Source organism: Pristis pectinata, chromosome 14, assembly GCF_009764475.1.
Source record: "Pristis pectinata isolate sPriPec2 chromosome 14, sPriPec2.1.pri, whole genome shotgun sequence".
Lineage (NCBI taxonomy): Eukaryota > Metazoa > Chordata > Chondrichthyes > Rhinopristiformes > Pristidae > Pristis > Pristis pectinata.
In genome coordinates, this window is record NC_067418.1 from 1,659,113 (window position 1) to 1,679,947 (window position 20,835).

At 47.3% G+C, this 20,835-nt stretch overlaps 2 protein-coding genes across 13 annotated transcripts in view; one reads left to right on the plus strand and one right to left on the minus strand.

Moving 5' to 3' along the window:
* mrvi1 (murine retrovirus integration site 1 homolog) overlaps positions 1–5,006 on the minus strand; it is a 239,359-nt gene extending 234,353 nt beyond the window's left edge. For all 12 annotated transcript variants that reach the window (XM_052028841.1, XM_052028840.1, XM_052028843.1 and 9 more), the window contains exon 1: positions 4,586–5,006. In XM_052028841.1, the coding sequence (XP_051884801.1) occupies positions 4,586–4,587 (2 nt within the window). In that variant the 5' untranslated portion in view covers positions 4,588–5,006. The remainder of the gene's footprint in view (positions 1–4,585) is intronic.
* An 879-nt stretch (positions 5,007–5,885) lies between these two features.
* The window catches only part of ctr9 (CTR9 homolog, Paf1/RNA polymerase II complex component), a 63,332-nt gene continuing 48,382 nt past the window's right edge, over positions 5,886–20,835 (plus strand). The window contains exons 1-6 of the mRNA XM_052028851.1: positions 5,886–6,057; positions 7,270–7,368; positions 8,623–8,862; positions 13,614–13,731; positions 14,613–14,702; positions 15,716–15,864. Of these exons, the coding sequence (XP_051884811.1) occupies positions 6,010–6,057; positions 7,270–7,368; positions 8,623–8,862; positions 13,614–13,731; positions 14,613–14,702; positions 15,716–15,864 (744 nt within the window). The 5' untranslated portion in view covers positions 5,886–6,009. The remainder of the gene's footprint in view (positions 6,058–7,269; positions 7,369–8,622; positions 8,863–13,613; positions 13,732–14,612; positions 14,703–15,715; positions 15,865–20,835) is intronic.

Here is a 20,835-nt window from a genome sequence, read left to right on the forward strand (position 1 = left end):
TGGGTGTCAACATCTCAGAGGATCTATCCTGGGCCCAACACATTGATGCATCATGAAGGCGGCGTGCCAGCAGCTCTACTTCATTGGGAGTTTGAGGAGATTTGGTACATTACCCAAGACTCTTGCAAATTTCTACAGATGTACGTACGGTGGAGAGCATTCTAACTGGTTGCATCACCGCCTGGTATGGAGGCTCCAATGCACAGGATCGCAAGAGGCTGCAGAGGGTTGTAGACTCAGCCAGCTCCATCACAGGCACAACCCTCCCCACCATTGAGGACATCTTCAGGAGGCGGCGCTGCCTCAAGAAGGCGGCATCCATCACTAAGGACCCTCACCATCCGGGACATGCCCTCTTCTCGTTACTACCATCGGGGAGGAGGTACAGGAGCCTGAAGACCCACACTCAACGATTCTTCCCCTCCGCCATCAGATTTCTGAACGGTCCATGAACCCATGAACACTACCTCGTTAGTTCTCTTTTTGGACTATTTATTTATTTTTGTAATTTATAGTAATGTTATGCCTTTGCACTGTACTGCTGCCGCAGAACAACACATTTCACCTCATATATCAGTGATAATAAACCTGATTCTGCACCACCCTCGCCAACTATCCCCTCACATACACTAATCGCATCCTTTTATTCCCCACACGTAACTGCTCTGCCCGGGACCGCAAGAAACTGCAGAGAGTTGTGGACACAGCCCAGCGCACCACGGACACCAACCTCCCCTCCTTGGACTCTTGTCTTTACCTCTTATCTTGGTGAAGCAGCCAGCATAATCAAAGACCCCACCCACCCGGGACATTCTCTCTTCTCTCCTCTTCCATTGGGTAGAAGATACAGGAGCCTGAGGGCACGTACCACCAGACTTAAGGACAGCTTCTACCCCACTGTGATAAGACTATTGAACAGTTCCCTTATACGATGAGATGGACTATGACCTCATGATCTAGCTTGTTGTGACCTTGCACCTTATTGCGACCTTGCACCTTATTGCACTGCACTTTCTCTGTAGCTGTGACACTTTACTCTGTACTGTTATTGTTTTTACCTGTACTGCATCAATGCACTCTGTACTAACTCAATGTAACTGCACTGTGTAATGAATTGACCTGTACGATCGGTGTGCAAGACAAGTTTTTCACTGTACCTCGGTACAAGTGACAATAACAAACCAATACCAACAACTCCCTCAAGATCCTACAGCTCACCTACACACTACAGACAATTTACAGCGGCCAATTAACCTACCAATCCACACATCATTAGGATATGGGAGAAAAGTGGAGCACCCACAGGGTCACAGGGAGAACGTGCAAACTCCACACAGACAGTGCAAGAGGTCAGGATTGAACCTGGGGGTCTGGCGCTGCAAGGCAGCAGCTCTGCTAGCTGCCCCACTCTGCCACCACTTCGGTTAAATCATTCATTATTTTTCCAACACAGAGGGCTGTAGCATTAGAGAAGTTGTAGACATGGGAGTGAGTTCAGAGATTTGATGAGGAGAATGTTGAACCAAATGCAATGTTGGACCTGGAAGCAGAGCAGGTCGATGAGTTTGGGGGTGATTGGTGATAGGCACAGTGTGTGGCACTGTCTCAGTGGGTACCCTTTGTAGCTAATAATAACATAGAAACAAGCCATTCAGCCCAGCTGGTCTGTGTCTCCAGCCACTCTCACATTACGTGTTTGTACCCGAGTGACTAATTGCTCCTTAAATCATTGTGGCACACAAGGGCAGTTAGCCATTGCTAGTGCCGGCTCCTAGAACATAGAACAATACAGCACAGAAGGTGCTTGGCACGCTGGCCTTCATCAGTCAGGGCACCGAGTATAAAAGTTGGGAGGTCATGGTGCGGTTGTACAGGACGCTGGTGAGGCCATGCGGAGTATTGTGTTCAGTTTTGGTCACCCTGTTATAGGGAAGATGTTATTAAACTAGAAAGAGTGCAGAGGAGACTTACAAGGTAGTTACCAAGACTTGAGGAGCTGAGTTAGAGGTTGAGCAGGTTGGGAGTTTTTTCATTGGAGCGTAGGAAGCTGAGGGGTGACCTTATAGAGGTGTATAAAATCATGAGGGGCATCGATAGGGTCAATGCGCACAGTCTTTTTCCCAGGGTTGGGGAATCAAGAACTAGAGGGCACAGGTTTAAGGTGAGAGGGGAGAGATTTAATAGGAACCTGAGAGGCAACTTTTTTTATCTACACACACAATGGCGGTATCTATGAGGAACGAGCTGCCAGAGGAAGTGGGTGAGGCAGGAACAATAGCAACGTTTAAAAGACAGTTGGGCAGGTACATGGATGGGAAAGGTTTAGAAGGTTATGGGCCAAACGCTGGCAAATGGGACTAGCTTGGATGGACACCTTGGTTGGCACGGACCAGTTGGACCAAAGGGCCTGTTTCCGTGCTATATAGCTCTATAACTATGACACAGGAACAGGCTCTTCAGCCCACCTTGTCTGTGCTAACCATGATGCCAATCCAAATTAATCCCATTTGCCTGCACATGGTCTATATCCCTCCATTCCCTGCCAATTCAGCTCCTATTAAAGCAATCTTTTCAATGCTCTTTCCCCATAACCTTCCAAATTATTCTTTTTTTAATTTATTCACTCATGGGATGTGGACACCTATAGCAATGGCAACATCTTTGGTCCACCCCATGTCATCCCTGAACTGAGGAGACTGAGTTACTACATTGTAGCTACCACATTGGGTCTGTAGTTACACGTGTACCAGACCAGGTATGGATTACAGCTTTCCCTGCCTGAAAGGCATCACGGCCTAGCCCAGTCTGGCCTGACATGGCCGTGAAGGGACTTTAGCGAGTCCGACCAGAACGTCCCGCTCAGAGCGTAGCAACAGGATCTGCGACACTGGTTCGACTCCCCACAGGAGCCGCAGTGGCAGGCTACCTACCGTATCTATGCTTCTTACAAGTCTGTATGCCTCTATTGGGTCACCCCTCAGCCTCCTACGCTCCAGGGAAAACGAGCCCAGCCTATCCAATCTCTCCCCATAACTGAAGTTCTCCAATCCAGGCAACATCCTCGTGAATCTCCTCTGCAGACTCTCCTTCTCCTGGTGTGGTGACCAGAACTGCACACAATACTCCGTGCAGCCTAACCAGTGTTTTACAAAGTTAGGATGTTATGTTGCAAAGTTGCAACAGAACGTCCTAACTTTCAAATGCCATATGCCTTCTTCATCATCCCATCTACCTGTAGCAACACTTTCAGGGAACTATTGACCCAAGTTCTCTCTGTTCATCAACATTCCCTGCTATTTAATTCCCTATATGACTTCTCAAAATGCATCACCTCACATTTGGTGAGATTAAATTCCGCCTGCCAATGATCCACCCAACTTTCCATCTGGTCTCTGTCCTGCTGTAGCCTTAGACAACCCTCCTCACTATCCACAACACCACCAATTTTCACATCATCCACAATATATATCACAAACAACAAGGGTCCCTGTGGTACACCACTGGTCACAAAAAGCTTCCTTCCACAATCACCCTCTGACTCCTATCACCAAGCCAATTTTGGATCCAATTAGCCAGCTCCCCTCAACTCACTTTTGCCTTACCCTTCTGAACCAGTATACCATGTGGAAGTTTATCAGGTGCCTCACTAAAGTCCATACAGACAACATCTACCATCCTGCCTTCATCAACCTTCTTACATACCTCCTCAAAAGACTCAATCATATTAGGGAGACAAAATTTCCCTGCACTATCCCTGAGCAGTCCCTGCCTTTCCAAATGTACCCAAATCCTATGGCTTACAATTTTCTCTTAATAATTACCCTACCACTGAACACAATGCTGACCGGCCTATAGTTACATGGCTTACCCCACTGCCCTTCTTAAATAAAGGAACGTTAGTTATCCTCCAGTCTCCTGATACCTCACCTATGCTTAACGAAGTTACAAAAGTCTCTGTCAGAGCCCCATCCTATCTTTTCTTTTGCTTCTCATAAGATCCTGGGATAGATTTCATCTGACCCTGGGGATTCATGAACCCTGATACGTTCCACTACAGCTAACAACTCCGCCATCTTGATACTGACCTGCTTCAGACTATCAACTTACCCCTCCCTGAACTCCCTATCTCGCATGTATGTATTCACCAAGGAGAAGGACAAGTATTCATTTAGGAACTTTCCCACATCCCCTGGCTCTAAGAGGACCCACTCTTTCCCACTTGCTCCTGATATAGAATGTCGGAGTTTTCCTTAATATTACTTGCCAATTATGCACATGTACATCCAGCTCCCCACCATTTAAACTCTTCTATTTAACCTACAGTATGTTGTCTCTCCTTATTTTACCAGAGTGCATCGCTCTATTAAATTTCCAGAACAACAGTGGGTGTCACACCGTGCTCTAAAAGAGTGACCCTTTTTCTTCAGGAGGGGGAGGAGGAGATAAACTCTGGGGTTTCAGTAGGGGTTCTGGCCAATATTTATCCCTCAAACTGATTGCCAGAACTGATCATCTCATTGCAATCCCATTGCTGATTGTGAGAGAATTTGCAAAAATTGGCTACAGCGTTTCCTACATTACATACATTCCAAAATAACCTCATTGGCTGGACGTTGATCTGGGATGTCCTCGGGTTCGGAAGGATGCTGGCTGCATTTTCTTTCTCTTCTTTATACTGCTCTCTACTCCGCTGGTGCACCTTCCCCACTGAATATTCCTCTGCATCCCTACACCCTCTCACTCCCACCCTACCACATCCTGCTTCCCTCCCCTACAATCACTCCCACCTCCTCCTTACCCACTGGGTGCCTGTACCCTCTCCCATTTTCCAATGAATGTTCATTCCCTCTCTCTCCTTCTCACACTGACTCTTCACTTGTTTTCTCTCCTTCACTGAGTTCCCCACCCTTCCTCTCTCCCATTGGGTGCTGGTGCCTCCCCCTGCCCCTGGTGGTTCCCCTTATCCAGAGTTTATCTCCCCTTCTATCCTCCATCCAACCTGCAGGGATGCCTACCCTCTACCGCTACCCCCTTCCCCCTACCCCTACCCTCTACCCCCTTCCCTCTACCGCTACCCCCTTCCCCCTACCCCCTACCCCCCTCTCCCCCTACCCTCTACCCCCTACCCCCTTCCCCTACCGCTACCCCTTCCCCCTACCACTACCCCCTTCCCCCCTCTCCCCCTACCCTCTACCCCCTTCCCCCTACCCTCTACCCCTACCCTCTACCCCCTTCCCCCTACCCTCTACCCCTTCTTTCTACCCTCTACCCCTACCCCCTACCCTCTACCCCTACCCCCTTCTCCCTTCCCCCTACCCCCTTCCCTCTACCCCTCTACCCCTTACCCCTCTACCCCCTTCCCCCCTCTCCCCCTTACCCCTCTACCCCTTCCCCCCTCTCCCCCTTACCCCTCTACCCCTTCCCCCCTCTCCCCCTTACCCCTCTACCCCTTCCCCCCTCTCCCCCTTACCCCTCTACCCCGTTCCCCCCTCTCCCCCTACCCTCTACCCCATCCCTCTACCCCCTACCCCATCCCCCCTACCCCCTTCCCCCCTCTCCCCTACCCCCCTTCCCCCCTTCCCCCCTCTCCCCTACCCCCTTCCCCCCATCCACCCCATCCACCCCATCCACCCCATCCCTCTACCCCCTTCCCCCCCTCCCCTTTTCCCATTGGCTGTCCCCCTCCCTCTCCCATTGGCTGTCCTCCCGCCTCCTTCTCCCATTAGCTGTCCCCTCTCTCTCATTGGCTAGACCCTCGCTCCCTCTTTCCCATTGGTTACCCCCCCACTATCCCCTCTTCTATTGGCTGTTCCCCTCTCCCTCTCCCCCAATTCCCCCCCTCCCTCCCTGTCCTTCCACCATTGGACGCTCTTCCTCCTGCCCTTCTCCCATTGGCTGTCCAGCTTCCCTCCCTCCCTCAGGCGGAGGGCCGAGCCGTGCCCCGGAAGTGCTGGGGAGGGGGCGGGGCTGCGGGTTCAGTGCCGGGCGGGAGCGGCGCGAGGCCTCGGGATGTTGTCGCGCGGATCCATCGAGATCCCGCTGAGGGACACGGACGAGGTGCGGCCGGGACCGGGGGCCGGGACCGGGGGCCGGGCTGGGGGAGGGGAACCGCTGAGGGACACGGACGAGGTGCGGCCGGGACCGGGGGCCGGGACCGGGGGCCGGGCTGGGGGAGGGGAACCGCTGAGGGACACGGACGAGGTGCGGCCGGGGCCGGGATCGCGGGGGAAGCGCTGCACGGCCGCCGCCCGGGAGAGGCGCAGCGCCGGGGCCCGGGGCCCGAGAGCGGGCTGGGGCCGTCTGGAGCCCGCGGCCGTCCTCTGGGATCTTGCTGTGCCCGGTGGCTGACCGCAGCCCAGATGTCAGTCTCCCGTAACCCCGCCCCCAACCCCTCCCCCTCCCCATCACCCCCATCACCTCACCCCATCACCTCACCCCATCACCTCACCCCATCACCTCACCCCATCCCCCCCTCCCCATCACCCCCTCCCCATCCCCCATCCCTCACCCCATCCCCCCTCCCCATCCCTCACCCCATCACCCCCTCCCCATCACCCCCTCCCCATCCCCCCTCCCCATCCCCCCTCCCCATCCCCCCTCCCCATCCCCCCTCCCCATCCCCCCTCCCCATCCCTCACCCCATCCCCCCTCCCCATCCCCCCTCCCCATCACCCCCTCCCCATCACTCACCCCATCACCCCCTCCCCATCCCCTCCCCATCACCCCATCCCCTCCCCATCACCCCCTCCCCTCCCCATCACCCCCTCCCCATCCCCTCCCCATCACCCCCTCCCCATCCCCTCCCCATCACCCCCTCCCCATCCCCTCCCCATCACCCCCTCCCCATCACCCCCTCCCCATCCCCTCCCCATCACCCCCTCCCCATCCCCTCCCCATCACCCCCTCCCCATCCCCTCCCCATCACCCCCTCCCCATCATCCCCTCCCCATCACCCCCTCCCCATTCCCCCCTCACCCCATCATCCCCTCCCACTCCCCATTCCCCTCACCCCCTCATCATCTCCCGTCCCACTCCCCTCCCCCTTCCCTAATGCTCCCTCCCTACCCCCTCATCATCCCTTCATTCCCCCCCCTGTATATCCCCTGACTCCCCAACCCCCATTCCCCCACCCCCTCCAACACGCTCCTCCCCCTCTCCCCCCCTCTCCCTCGGTGGAGAAATCTAGTGCTGAGATGATTGCTGTTTTGTTCAGTGTGGCAGCCAAATGAAATTCCTCCTATCTAACTTACATTTAATTGTGATGTTAAGGTCATCGAACTTGACTTCGACCAGTTACCGGAGGGAGATGAAGTCATCAGTATCCTCAAGCAGGAGCACACCCAGCTTCACATATGGATGGCCTTGGCGGTATGCATTTTACTCTTTCCTGCAGAGATGGTAACTGTACATTTAACCACACAGTGGCAATGTGAATCAGTAATTGGATAGGATAAATATATACGGTATTGCAGTAAAAGTTATCAGGTACAGGCAGTCGCCAGGTTACAACAGGATTCTGTTCCTGAGGACCATTTGTAAGTCAGAACTGAAAGAACAGTGAGAGGATCACAGAAACGCCTACAATGGGAGATCGAGCAGCCACCAGCCAGCCTCAGTGAGAGTGCAAGCAAGTTTGCTCAGCACCTCCATCTCTGCTTGGCTCAACCCAGCCCCTGATCGTTGTGGCTGGATCGGTGGTGGGGGTGGGGGGTGGGTTGCAGGAAAAGAAGGCAAGCGGAAATGCCCCGTTCCAACCCAGCAGCCCCGTAGCAGCCGGCAAATCCAACCCATCCATCCTGCGGGTCTCCCAACTACTTAACCTTGTACGGGCTGTCCATAAGTCGGGCATTGATAACCCAGAGAGGACCTGTAGATACTGACAGATTGGTGACTGATGCATAGCCAGTGAAATTTATTGCAAACAAAATGTGCAGTGATCACACTGAAAGGAAAAAAAAATGACAAGAGATGAACTAAATGGCACAGTTTCAAAAAAGTGGCAGAGCAGGCAAGAGGGCTTTCTTACACACATTTTTGAATTTATTAACTTACAGAAAAGGGGGTTTACTGATGAGGTCAACATTTATTACCAATCCATAGTAACCCTTGAACTGGGTGTTATGCAAGGCTATTTCAGAGGGCAGTTGAAAGTCAATTACTTTATTATGTGTCTGGAGTTACAGTGGAGCCAGACCAGGTAGGGACAGCAGGTATTTCTTTCAGTAGAGGGCATTAGTGAACTTTTTGACCTGGTATCTTGACAATCACCATTTTCTTTAATCCAGTAGTAAATCAATGAATTGAATATGAATACCCTAGCTTTCCGTCCTTTGATCATCTATCCAGCTGAGCTCCTGTAACTCATTCACGGTTCAAGATATGGCAGGACTTGTGGATGCCATCTGTATAGATTTCCAGGAGGCATCTGGCAAAAAATAATAGTGAATGAAATTGCAGGTGAGCTGGTAACTTAGCTTTGTGATTGGTTGACAGCTCCAAGACAGAGCAGAGACTCAGTTTGTTTGTATGCAGCCCATAGCATCATACCTGGATGCAGATTTTCCCAGCTGTTTCTCTACTTCTAGTCCTTTCACACAGATTATCAACCTTTCTATCTTAAAGCTGGAGTACTTCAAACAAGGGAAGACGGAAGATTTTGTGAAGCTACTGGAGGCCGCTCGTATAGATGGAAACCTGGATTACCGAGATCATGAGAAGGACCAGATGACCTGTCTCGATACACTGGCTGCCTACTATGTACAGCAAGCTCGGAAAGAAAAGAACAAGGATGCGAAGAAAGAGCTCATCACGCAGGCCACCCTGCTGTACACCATGGCTGACAAAATCATCATGTATGACCAGGTATGATCTCAGCAAACATGAGTGTGGTGGTTTACACTGAAATACAATGCGGTATTGGGCGGTAGGATGGAATGAATGTAGTGATGTGCAGAATACTGCAGTGAAAGAGTGTGATATCAAGTTTGTTTCTTTTTGTCATGGGCATACAAACATAGGGTATAAAAGCCATGAAAATTAGCTTTTATCAGCAGAAACAGTACAAGACAGAAGTTAATATTAACATACATAACTTACAAAATAACCATCATAACACTAGTGCAAGATTGAAAGAGAGTGAAAAGAAATATAGTCAGAGGTAGTGTTGGGGTTTTTCAGGTTGCTGAAGCAACCTGACGGCAGTGGGGAAGAAGTTGTTGTTGAACCTTGAGGTGTGGGGTCTTCAGGCTCCTGTACCTCCTGCCTGATGGCAGCATCAAGAAGAGGGCACGACTCGGATGATGGAGGCCCTTAATGATGGATGTTGCCTTCCTGAGACATCGCCTCTTGTAGATGTCCTTGATGGTGGGCAGAGCTGTACACATGATAGAACTGGCTGAAGTTAAGTGAGGAAAAGGACAGTTCTGCAGAATACGTATAGTGCACTGAGGCAAGGATGATGTTGTGTAGCAAGGCCAAGGGATGTGTGGCACAATGGTGAGCCAAGGGGAAGATTGTGGTGTAATCAGTGAGGTGAAGCATGTTATAGCATAACTTGTTACGTAATTGACATGTTTGCAAAAACTGGAGTAAAACTTTCCCTGAATTGAAACCAAGATGTAATAACCCATCAGAATAGTTTAATCAAAATTTACAGCACAAAGGAGCATCAATGATGCCCTGGTAACTGGTACCTAATCATCTCTATTACCCTGCTCTTTCTCCAGTTATTCCCTCAACCCTGTGTCAGAGCAAGTGCCAAGGCTACAAGAAAGTTTTGAAATGTCATTTGGCAATTCCCGCCACAAATGTGTAGCCCATGAGGTTCCAAAAGAGCCAGCTGTGAAGTGAGGAAACCCCTAGTGGAGAGAGCTTTGTGAACCAGAGGTCCAAAGTTACCTGTTTGTGTTGACCACATTACACTGGCCTTATTTTCATGTCTCCATTTACTTAATGACTGGGTTCCAAAATATTACTTCAGGAAAATGTGTTGGTTGCATTTGAATTCAAAGTCGAGTTTATTGTCACCTGCACAAGTACGTGTGTGCACAGGTGCAATGAAAAACTTACTTGCAGCGGCATCACAGGCACATAGCATCAGATAAGCAGAATTCATAAGAAAAACATAAATTATACACCATTTTCACAAGAAAGAATACAATTAGGACAACAAAACAAAGTTAATTTTAATGCTAAGTAAGATAAGATATTTATTTATTAGTCACATGTACATCGAAACACACAGTGAAATGTGTCTTTTTGCGTTGCTAAGAATGTGCTGGGGGCAGCCCGCAAGTGTCGCCACTCTTCCGGCGCCAACATAGCATGCCCACAACTTCCTAACCCATACGTCTTTGGAATGTGGGAGGAAACCGGACCACCCGGAGGAAACCCATGCAGACATAGGGAGAACGTACAAACTCCTTACAGGCAGCAGCGGGAATTGAACCCAGGTCGCTGGCGCTGTAATAGCATTACACTAACTGCTATGCTACCATGATCATGGCGTTGCTAAACATTGGTGAATAATCGAAGTGAAGTGGCTGTTCCTGAACCTGGTGGTGTGGGACTTCAGGTTTCTGTACCTTCTGCCCGATTGGAGCTTTGAGAAAATGGCATGGCCTGGATGGTGGGGATCTTTGATGGATATTGCCTTCTTGAGTCAATGTCTCCTGTAGATAAGATAAGACAAGATATTAGTCACACGTACATCGAAAAACACAGTGAAATGCATCTTTTTGTGGAGAGTGTTCTGTGGGTAGCCCACAAGTGTCGCCACACTTCCGGCACCAACATAGCATGCCCAAAACTTCCTAACCCACACGTCTTTGGAATGTGGAAGGAAACCGGAGCACCCGGAGGAAACCCACGCAGACACGGGGAGAACGTACAAACTCCTTACAGACAGCGGCCGGAATTGATACTCCCGATGGTGGGGAGGGATGTGCCTGTGATGTATTTGGCAGAGTCCACTACCCTCTGCAGCTTCTTGCATTCCTGCGCATTCGAATTGCCGTACCAGGCCATGATGCAACCAGTCAGGGTACTTTCAACAGTATATCTGTGGAAGTGTGTAGAATTCTAAATGCATCCCTTTTTGCAGTGATGAGAATTGCTTCCACTTATTGTTTCTGAAAGTTCAGTTCTAATTCTTCAAAATTAAATTTTATAGACATAATTAAATAGCACAGGCACATTAATTTTTTTCACTTATGAGTGCAGTATCTATAATTATAACATTAATAAATCCTATACCGATTTTGGGAGAAATTTTTTCACACGATTAGAATGTGGAAGCAAGGAGTTGTTGAGGTGAATAGCAGAGATACATGAACATAGAATGCTGCAGCACAGTACAGGCCCTTCAGCCCACAATGTTGTGCCGACATTATATCCTGTTCTAAGATCTATCTAACCCTTCCCTCCCACATAGCCTCCAATTTTTCTATCATTCGTGTGTCTATCTAAATGTCTCTTAAATGTCACTAATTGGTATTGGTTTATTATTGTCACTTGTACTGAGGTACAGTGAAAAACTTGTCTTGCATTCCGATTGTACAGGTCAATTCATTACACAGTGCAGTTATATTGGGTTAGTACAGAGTGCATTGATGTAGTACAGGTAAAAACAATAACAGTACAGAGTAAAGTGTCACAGCTACGAGAAAGTGCAGTGCAATAAGGTGCAAGGTCACAACAAGGTCCATCTCATCGTATAAGGGAACCATTCAATAGTCTTAAAAGGACATTATTAGTAATAGCTAGTGACAGAGTTTAAATAAGTGTAGAACGATTATAGTAAGGGTAATGAGTAGATCTGTAGAGAGCAGCTTGCAACGAATCGCCACGCTCCGGCACCATCTTGCATCACCTAGTGTATCTGCCCCCACAACCTCTGCCGGCAGTGCGTTCCACGCACCCACCACTCTCTGTGTAAAAAAAAAACCTAGTCCTGACATCCCCCTTATACCTTCCTCCAATCACCTTAAAATTATGTCCCCTCATGTTAGCCATTGTTGCACTGGGGAAAATGTCTCTGACTGTCCACTCGATCTATGCCTCTTATCATCTTGTACACCTCTATCAAGTCACCTCTCATCCTCCTCCTCTCCAAAGAGAAAAGTCCTAGCTCGCTCAACCTACCCTCATAAGATATGTTCTCCAATCCAGGCAACATCCTGGTAAATCTCTTCTGAACCCTCTCTAAAGCTTCCACATCCTTCCTATAATGAGGTGACCAGAACTGAACACAATACTCCAAGTGTGGTCTAACCAGAGTTTTATAGAGCTGCAACATCACCTCACGGCTCTTGAACTGAATACCCCGACTAATCAAGGCCAACACTCCATACGCCTTCTTAACAACCCTATCGATCTGCATGGCAACCTTGAGGGATCTATGGACGTGGACTGCAAAATCCCTCTGTTCCTCCACACTGCTAAGAGTCCTGCCATTAACCTTGTATTCTGCCTTCAAATTCGATCTCCCAAAGTGTATCACTTCACACTTATCTGGGTTGAGAGTATCAGGGAGAGCTCCTTCTACAAATGGTGTCTACAGTTGAGCAACAATAAATCAATATATTTTTAATTATCAGGTCAAACGCATGCTGTATATTAGAGTAGCAAAGTATGTATTCCCTCACAAACAGGCCCCAACCTATACCGTTGCATTAGAAATCTCACTTACCTATAAATATCAGATTTGGAATATCAGTGGTAAAGTCCCTGCATAGGCAGTTGCCATAGAATGTCTAACCAGCATAATGTACACTGCTGTTCAAAGGACTCAGAATAATCACATTTGCCATGATGTACAGTCCAGAAGTTGACTCACTATAAAATCCTGAAGCATTCTTAATGGTGCAGTGAAACACAGTTTACACATCTCCATCCACTCTTGAGCATCAAACCAAGTGATGTAAGGTACCAGACCTCAACTCTACTGAAAACAAAGGCAAGATATAATCGGTCACTCAGAACCTGAGCAGAAGGAGGCTGAAGTGACTTAAAAGTTGCAATCACTTGTACGCGAAGTCATTAAGTTCCTGGAAGAAACTGAACCAAACCTAATGACAGCAGGAGAAGGGGCCAACCAGTGGAAGACGTGGAGTGGGTTAACCGTTGGGAGAACTTGATGTGATGCTGCAGTATTTTGCTATGACAAAAGAACATACCCCCCCACACACACACACACCTCACTGGAGATGACTTTAAGAAACACAGGTCAAATTGAACAGACCGAAGTCTGGCTATGTTTGCTTCAGAGCAGCACATCATAAAATGAACATTTCAGGCAGCCCTCTGTGTGAATGGTGTCCACCAAACAGGGTAGCATTTGAAAGCTGCAGTCTTTAGAAATGCTCAGATGGGATGGGTACAATTTGCACCGTGAATGATGACATCAATACCTTATTGGTTTTGAAGCTGATGCCTGATGTCATACGAAAGGGGAAGTAACACAAAGGAAGGGAATGCTGATACGATGAGCTGAAGCAGGACTCATGAAACATAAACACTAGAGACTGAATGACCTGTAACGCTGTAAATTCGATATAATACTTCAGTGTTCTGCTTGAAAGGTGTTTTTTCCTAATGTGCTCTCTTGTCTTTAGAACCATTTGCTGGGGAGAGCATGCTTCTGTCTGCTGGAGGGGGATAAAATGGACCAAGCTGAGGCACAGTTTAATTTTGTGCTGAATCAGTCGCCAAGTAACATCCCCGCACTCCTGGGTAAGAACTCTCTGAAGGCAAGGCATGCAACAGGTTCTTGGCTCTGACTGGGAAAAGAGACAAATTCTTAGATCAACTGTAAACAATTAAAATTGGTCATTGAGCAGTTAAATCAAAGCGGGTATCACAGGTTTTAATTGCTTGAATGATAAATGAAACCTAAATCCCACAGTTCCACTAATCTGAAAGAACCTCAAACTGCTATGAATATGCTTCACTATCTTACAACATTGGTGTCCCAAAGTCAATGAAGTGCTCTCCGAGTGCCATCACTGTTGTAGTGCAGGAAGTGGGCAGCCAATTTGCACATAGCAGGCTTCCACACATTGCAACCAACTGCCTGCTTTCTGTTGTTGAGCGCTGTATATTGTCAGAACATCGAGGAGAACTTCCCTGCTCCCCTTCAAAGAGTGTTGTCTTTTGCATCTGCCAGAGAAGGCATACATGCATCAGTTTAATGCCTCCTCTGAAAGATGTACCTCTAAGAGTGCAGCCCTCCCTAAGTACTGACATTGGAGAGTAAATCTGGATTTTGTGCTTAGGTATCTGGAATGGGACTTGAATCCTTGGTCTTCTGTCGCAAGAATCTAGAGTGCTATCTTTGAACCAAACGTTTTGGTACCAGGAGGTGGTGACATTGTCATATAGGATTCATCTGATTCATAATTTATCCTCCAAAGATATTAAATGTGATTTTTCCTGTACCTCTAGCCATGATTAAAAACAGCTAATGAATGACCACAGGACTGAGTTGCCATGAGTTCATTTGCTATACTGCTGGGACCTGGCCCAAGCAACTCATGAGTCACAATTTGAACACTCTGCCGGTTGAGATATCCAATTAACATCTAACCAATTGTCTTCTTTTTCCTCTTCTGCAGGTAAAGCTTGTATCTCCTTCAATAAGAAAGATTACAGAGGTGCTCTGGCCTATTATAAGAAGGCTCTTCGGACCAATCCTGGATGTCCAGGTAAGGAATGGCTTCAGGCACACTGCTGCAGGCTCAGACAGCAGTTAAGAGTACTGAACAGCTACACCACCCACAATTGATTCCTCTTAAAAGACCCTGTGAATACACCTTTAATGATTGAACAGAGATTTATGTTGTGATTTAATAAGAGAGGTTGTGCTTTGTTTGGAGCTGCTGTCAATAGTCCTTTATGCTACGACTTCTGATATAACCAACCCTTCCAAATACCACTTGTTACTGTCCTGGGTGCTCATTCCTTCTCTTGTGTTCTCAGCAATTACCGTGTGCAGTAATGAGCTGTGCAGCAATCCCAGTTGCACAGATTTCTCCGTTATGTGCCTATAAAATGTTATTAAAATGCAAAATAAAAGTTGACTGAGTGCAATTGTAAAACTCAGCATTTCTCCTGCAGTTCCATAAGGCTAGAAGTAACCTCCCTCCAGTGACTCCCCAGTGGAGGGGCCTGAGTGCTGCAAGGAAGCAGATTCTTGGAAGTGGGAGCAGGGTCTTTAAGGAGGCACAAATGGGAAACAAATTTCCAAGAAGGCAACAGGGGAAACAAGTTTCCAATAAAAGCAATAGAAGGCTGCAGGGAAGCAGGGTTCCAGAGATGGTGGTGGTGTCCCAGCAGGGCTACAACGTGGTAGTTCTGCTGGGATATTAAAAAGCGAGGGAAGAGTGGAATTGGACTGGAAGGAATTTTGAAGGGTGTAAGGAGAGGGAATCAGGAAAAAAAAAGAAAATTGGTTAGATGATAATTGGATATTTTAATTGGCTGTGCTATCACTGCAACTTACTGTGTTAAATAAAATAATGGACTGTTCCTTTAGTTTGTTAGCAGAAGGATATGTGCGGTCATTTCTGACTAGTAGCGGTGGAAATATTCCTTCCTGATTTTTCTCTCTCAAAATCCCCCTGAGGCCGCAGGAATTGGTTAAAAAAAATGAGCTGGTGTTTGTTGCAATAAACTTATCGGCTTGTCAGACTTCAGCTCCTGCTTCTTGTTTTCACAGCTGAAGTGCGGCTGGGCATGGGCCATTGTTTTGTGAAGCTGAGTAAGCTGGAGAAAGCTCGGTTAGCATTCGGAAGGGCTCTCGACCTCAACCCTAAATGTGTGGGAGCACTTGTGGGGCTTGCTGTCCTGGAACTGAATAATAAGGAGGTGAGTTGCCTGCCTGGGACTTTACTTTCCATCAGAGTTGGACCAGAGCTCCAGATATAGGAAATCACCTGCTAACCATAGTTATGTTTATGGCTAAATTTAAAGTGGGCACAACTGCAAACACCTTTCTTTAACTCATTCTGTGTACATCACAGTCAAGAGCTATGTTTATTGTTCACGTCTTGAGGTAATGATGGTGAATTATCGCCATGAATTACTGCAGACTGTCTGTTGAAGGTGGAGCCTTTGGGTTAGGGAGTTCCTGCATGTATAACCTGTTGAGTTATAACTTAGCTAAACAAAACAAGGGTGGATGGATTTCGATTTAGAGTCCCTGCTGGCGAGGAAGAAATGGCAGTATCAGGATGCAGCATGACTTACAGAGGAACCTGCAGGGGCCAGTTTTCTCAGGCACCTACTACCTTTGTCCTTCTAATCAGATGTTTTCAACTCCTTTGTGAGGGAAAGTCAGATTAATGATCAGGAACACTTCTGAAGGCCTCTGACACAATCGCAGAAGTCCCAGGCTTCACGATCATCAATCTCATTCCATCGGCACCCGGTGGAAAATCTAGCAATTGAACCTACTCTAGGCAGGTTCATTTTAATGGAGAGAAAAAAGTGGATGCAAGGTATCCTTGGCAGATACAGTAAGGGAGAATCCAAGGAGATTCTGTAAGTACATAAAGAGCAAAAGGGTAACTAAGGATCAGCATGGTTGTCTCTGTGTGGAGCCACAGGAGATAAGCAAGGTCTTAAATAAATACTTTTCATCTGTACTTACTGTGGAGAAGGTCATGGAAGTTAGTGAGTTCAGGGAAAAGAACAATCATGTCCTGAAACATATCGATATTATGAAACAGGAGTTGTTGGTGGACTTCAGGTGCATAAAAGTGGATAAATCCCCAAGTGTATCCTAGGACATTGTGGGAAGCAAGGCAAAAAAAATTGCTGGGCTCCTGGCAGGGATTTTTGTATCTTCCTTAGCCATGGGTGAGGTACCAGAAGAGTAGAATGTGGCTAATGTTGTGCCTTTATTTAAGAAGGGCTTCAAGGACCAGCCAGGGAACTACTGGCCACTGAGACTAACATCACTGGTGGGAAAGTTACTGGAGGGGATTCTAAGAGACAAGATCTACCTGTTATTTGGAAAGGCAATGACTGACTCAGGATGGTCGACATGGCTTTGTATATGGGATATCGTTTCTCAAGAATCTGAGTTTTTTGAAGAGGTGACCAAGAGGATTGAGGGCAGGGTGGTAGACATTGTCTACACGGATTTTAGCAAGGCTGCTTCGGAAGGTTAGATCTCATGGAATCCAGGGAGAACCAGCCAATTGGATACAAAATTGACTTGGTGGAAGGAGTCAGAGGGTGGTAGTGGAGAGTTGTTTTTCAGATTGGAAGCCTGTGACCAGTGATGTGCCGTAGGGGTTGGTGCTGGGTCCTCTGTTATTTGTCACCTATTAATGCTTTGGATGACAATGTTGTTAATATGGTTAGTAAGTTTGCAGATGACGCCAAAATTGGTGGCGTGGTGGACAGTGAACAGGGTTGTCTGAGGTTACAACAGGATCCAGATCAACTGGGAGAGTGGGCAAGGGAATAGCAGATGGAATTTAACACAGATGAGAGAGCAGTAGGTGCCTGGAACACACTGCCGATAGTGGTGTTTAAGAGGCATTTAGATCGGCATGTGAATATGTTGGAAATGAAGGGATATGGATCAGGCAGAAGGGATTAGTTTAATTTGGCATCGTTGTCAGCTTAGACATTGTGGGCCGAAGGGCCTGTTCCTGTGCTGTACTGTTGTATATTCTAAGTGCGAACTGATGTAATTTGGGCACTTAAACCAGCACAGGGTTTGCACAATAAATGACAGGGCACTGGGAAGTATCGTAGAAGGGAGACCTGGGAATGCAAGTACATAGTTCCCAGAAAATGGCAACACAGGTAGACAAGGTGATGTAAACGGCGTATGGCGTGCTTGCCTTCAGACAGAATCAGAATCAGGTTTATTATTACTTACATATGTCATGAAATTTGTTGTTTTGCAGCAGCAGCACAGTGCAAATAAAATTACTATAAGTTACAAGAATAAATAAATAGTGCGAAAGGGGCAAAAGCAAGTAATGTTCATGGGTTCACGGACCGTTCAGAAATCTGATGGCGGAGGGGAAGAAACTGTTCCTAAGTTGCTGAGTGTGGGTCTTCAGGCTCCTGTACCTCCTCCCCGATGGTAGTAACGAGAAGAGGGCATGTCCCGGGCGGTGAGGGTCCTTAGTGATGGATGCCGCCGCCTTGAGGCACCGCCTCTTGATGTCCTCGATGGTGGGGAGGGTTGTGCCCGTGATGGAGCTGGCTGAGTCTACAACCCTCTGCAGCCGCTTGCCATCCTGCACATTGGAGCCTCCGTATCACAGGGTGATGCAACCAGTCAGACTGGGCATTAAGTACAAGAGTTGGGACGTCGTGTTACAGCTATATAGGATGTTGGTGAGAACACACGTGGAATATTATGTGCAGTTCTGATCACCGTACTATAGGAAGGATGTGACTTAAGTTAGAGTGCAGAAAAGATTCACAAGAATGTTGCCTGGACTGGAGAGCTTGAGCTTTATGGAGAGACTGGATAAGCAGGGACTTTTCTCTGGAGAGAAAGAGGCTGAGGGGTGCCCTTATTGAAGTTCATGAAATCATGAGGTATTGGTTTATTATTGTCACTTGTACCGAGGTACAGTGAAAAACTTGTCTTGCAAACCGATCGTACAGGTCAATTCATTACACAGTGCAGTTACATTGGGTTAGTACACGGTGCATTGAGGTAGTACAGGTAAAAACAATAACAGTACAGAGTAAAGTGTCACAGCTACAGAGAAAGTGCAGTGCAATAAGGTGCAAGGTCACAACAAGGTAGATCGTGAGGTCAGAGTCCATCTCATTGTATAAGGGAACCATTCAATAGTCTTATCACAGTGGGGTAGAAGCTGTCCTTAAGTCTGGTGGTACGTGCCCTCAGGCTCCTGTATCTTCTACCCGATGGAAGAAGAGAGAAGAGAAGAGGAAGGTGCATAGGTAAAGGGGATGGTGATAAATCTTTTTGCCAGGGGAAGGGATTCTAACACCAGAAAGCATTGGTTTGAGGGGAAAGATTTAAAGGGGACCCGAGAGGTAAGCTTTTCACACAGAGGATGGTGGGTACATGGAACGAGCTGCCAGAGGAGGTGGTAGAGGCGGGTACAATTTACAACGTTTGTAAGATATTTGGACACCTTCAGGGATAGGAATGGTTTGCAGGGCTATGGGCCAAAAGCCGGCAAATGGGACTAGCCCAGGAAGGCACCTTGGTCAGCATGAATGGAGTTGGCCAAAGGGCCTGTTTTTCTGCTGTATAGCCCTATGATTCTATGAATGAATCTGCAGCAGATTGGCAATTTTTCAGATAACGTATATTTTATTTCAAACAATTGAGTTAAATGTCTTTAATTGTTTGTAAGTGTTCTAATATGATTTTTTTTAGAAAAGCTTGTGTTTAAAATGTTTTACTTCTGTTTTTATTGATGTGACTAATTTATAGTTTAATAGTTTTTAATTATTTTTAAATGTTTGTGAATGTCAGCTTCATTCACAGGCATTGAAGTATTGTGATGGTTTCAATAGCCAGTAAACATGGGGGCAGGCTTAGAATCATAGAAATCTATGGCATAGAAGTAGGCCATTTGTCCCATTATATCCATGTGGATGAAAACTGAATGAGATTAATCCCACTTCCCAGCAGGGTTTACTGATGTAGGCTGCCCCCTCAGTTCAACAGCACTTCCCTATCATTGCTGTGGGTGAACCATGCCATACCATGGGCTTGTAACTCAAGAGCAGGGCATGAACTCACAATCTGACTCAAAAGCAAGCGAGTCACCAGCTGAGTCATAACTAAAGGTAAACAAAAACTTTATGAAGGCTGGAGTGGGTACAGACTAAAAGCCAATGCTGGCAATTGTTAGATCTAGAGATGTCGTCCAGAAGGTTCTTTGGAAGTCAAGAATGAGGAACAAATAGAACATAGTACAATACGGGCCCTTTGGCCCACAATGTTGTGCTAACCTATTTAAACCTACTCCTTGAGATGAATCTAACCCTTCCCTCCTACTCAGCTCATAACGTTCCATTTTTCTCACATCCATGTGCCTATTGCATCAGCCTCTACCACCACCCCCGGCAGTGCTTTCCAGGCACCCACCACTCTGTGCGTATTAGAAAAAAACACCTACCTCTGACATATCCCCTAAACTTTCCTCCACTCACCTTAAACTGATGTCCTATAGTATTGGCCATTGCTGCCCTGGGAGAAAAGTGCTGGCTGTCCACTCTATGCCTCTCATAATCTCATTCACTTCTATCAAGTCGCCTCTCATCCTCCATAGCTCCAAAGAGAAAAGCCCTGGCTCACTCAGTCTTTCCTCATAAGACATGTTCTCTAATCCAGGCAGCATCCTGGAAATCTCCTCTCCACTCTCTAAAGCTTCCACATCTTTCCTATAATGAGGCGACCAGAACTGAACACAATACTCCAAGTGTGGTCTAACCAGATTTCTATAGAGCTGCAACATCACCTCGCGGCTCTTGAACTCAATACCCCAACTAATGAAGGCCAGCACTCCATATGCCTTCTATCAACTTGGCTTGGCAACTTTGAGGGATCTATGGACTTGGACCCCAAGATCCCTCTGTTCCTCCACATTGCTAAGAATCCTGCCATTGACCATGTATTCCGCCTTCAAGTTAGTTCTTACAAAGTGTATCACTTCACACTTTTCCGGATTGAACTCCATCTGCTGCTACTTTGCCCAATGCTGTATCCTGTCTATATCCTGTTGTAACCTACGACAATCTTCTATGCTATCCACTACACTTCCAACCTTCATGTCATCTGCAAACTTACTAACCCATCCCTCCACTTATTCATCCAAGTCA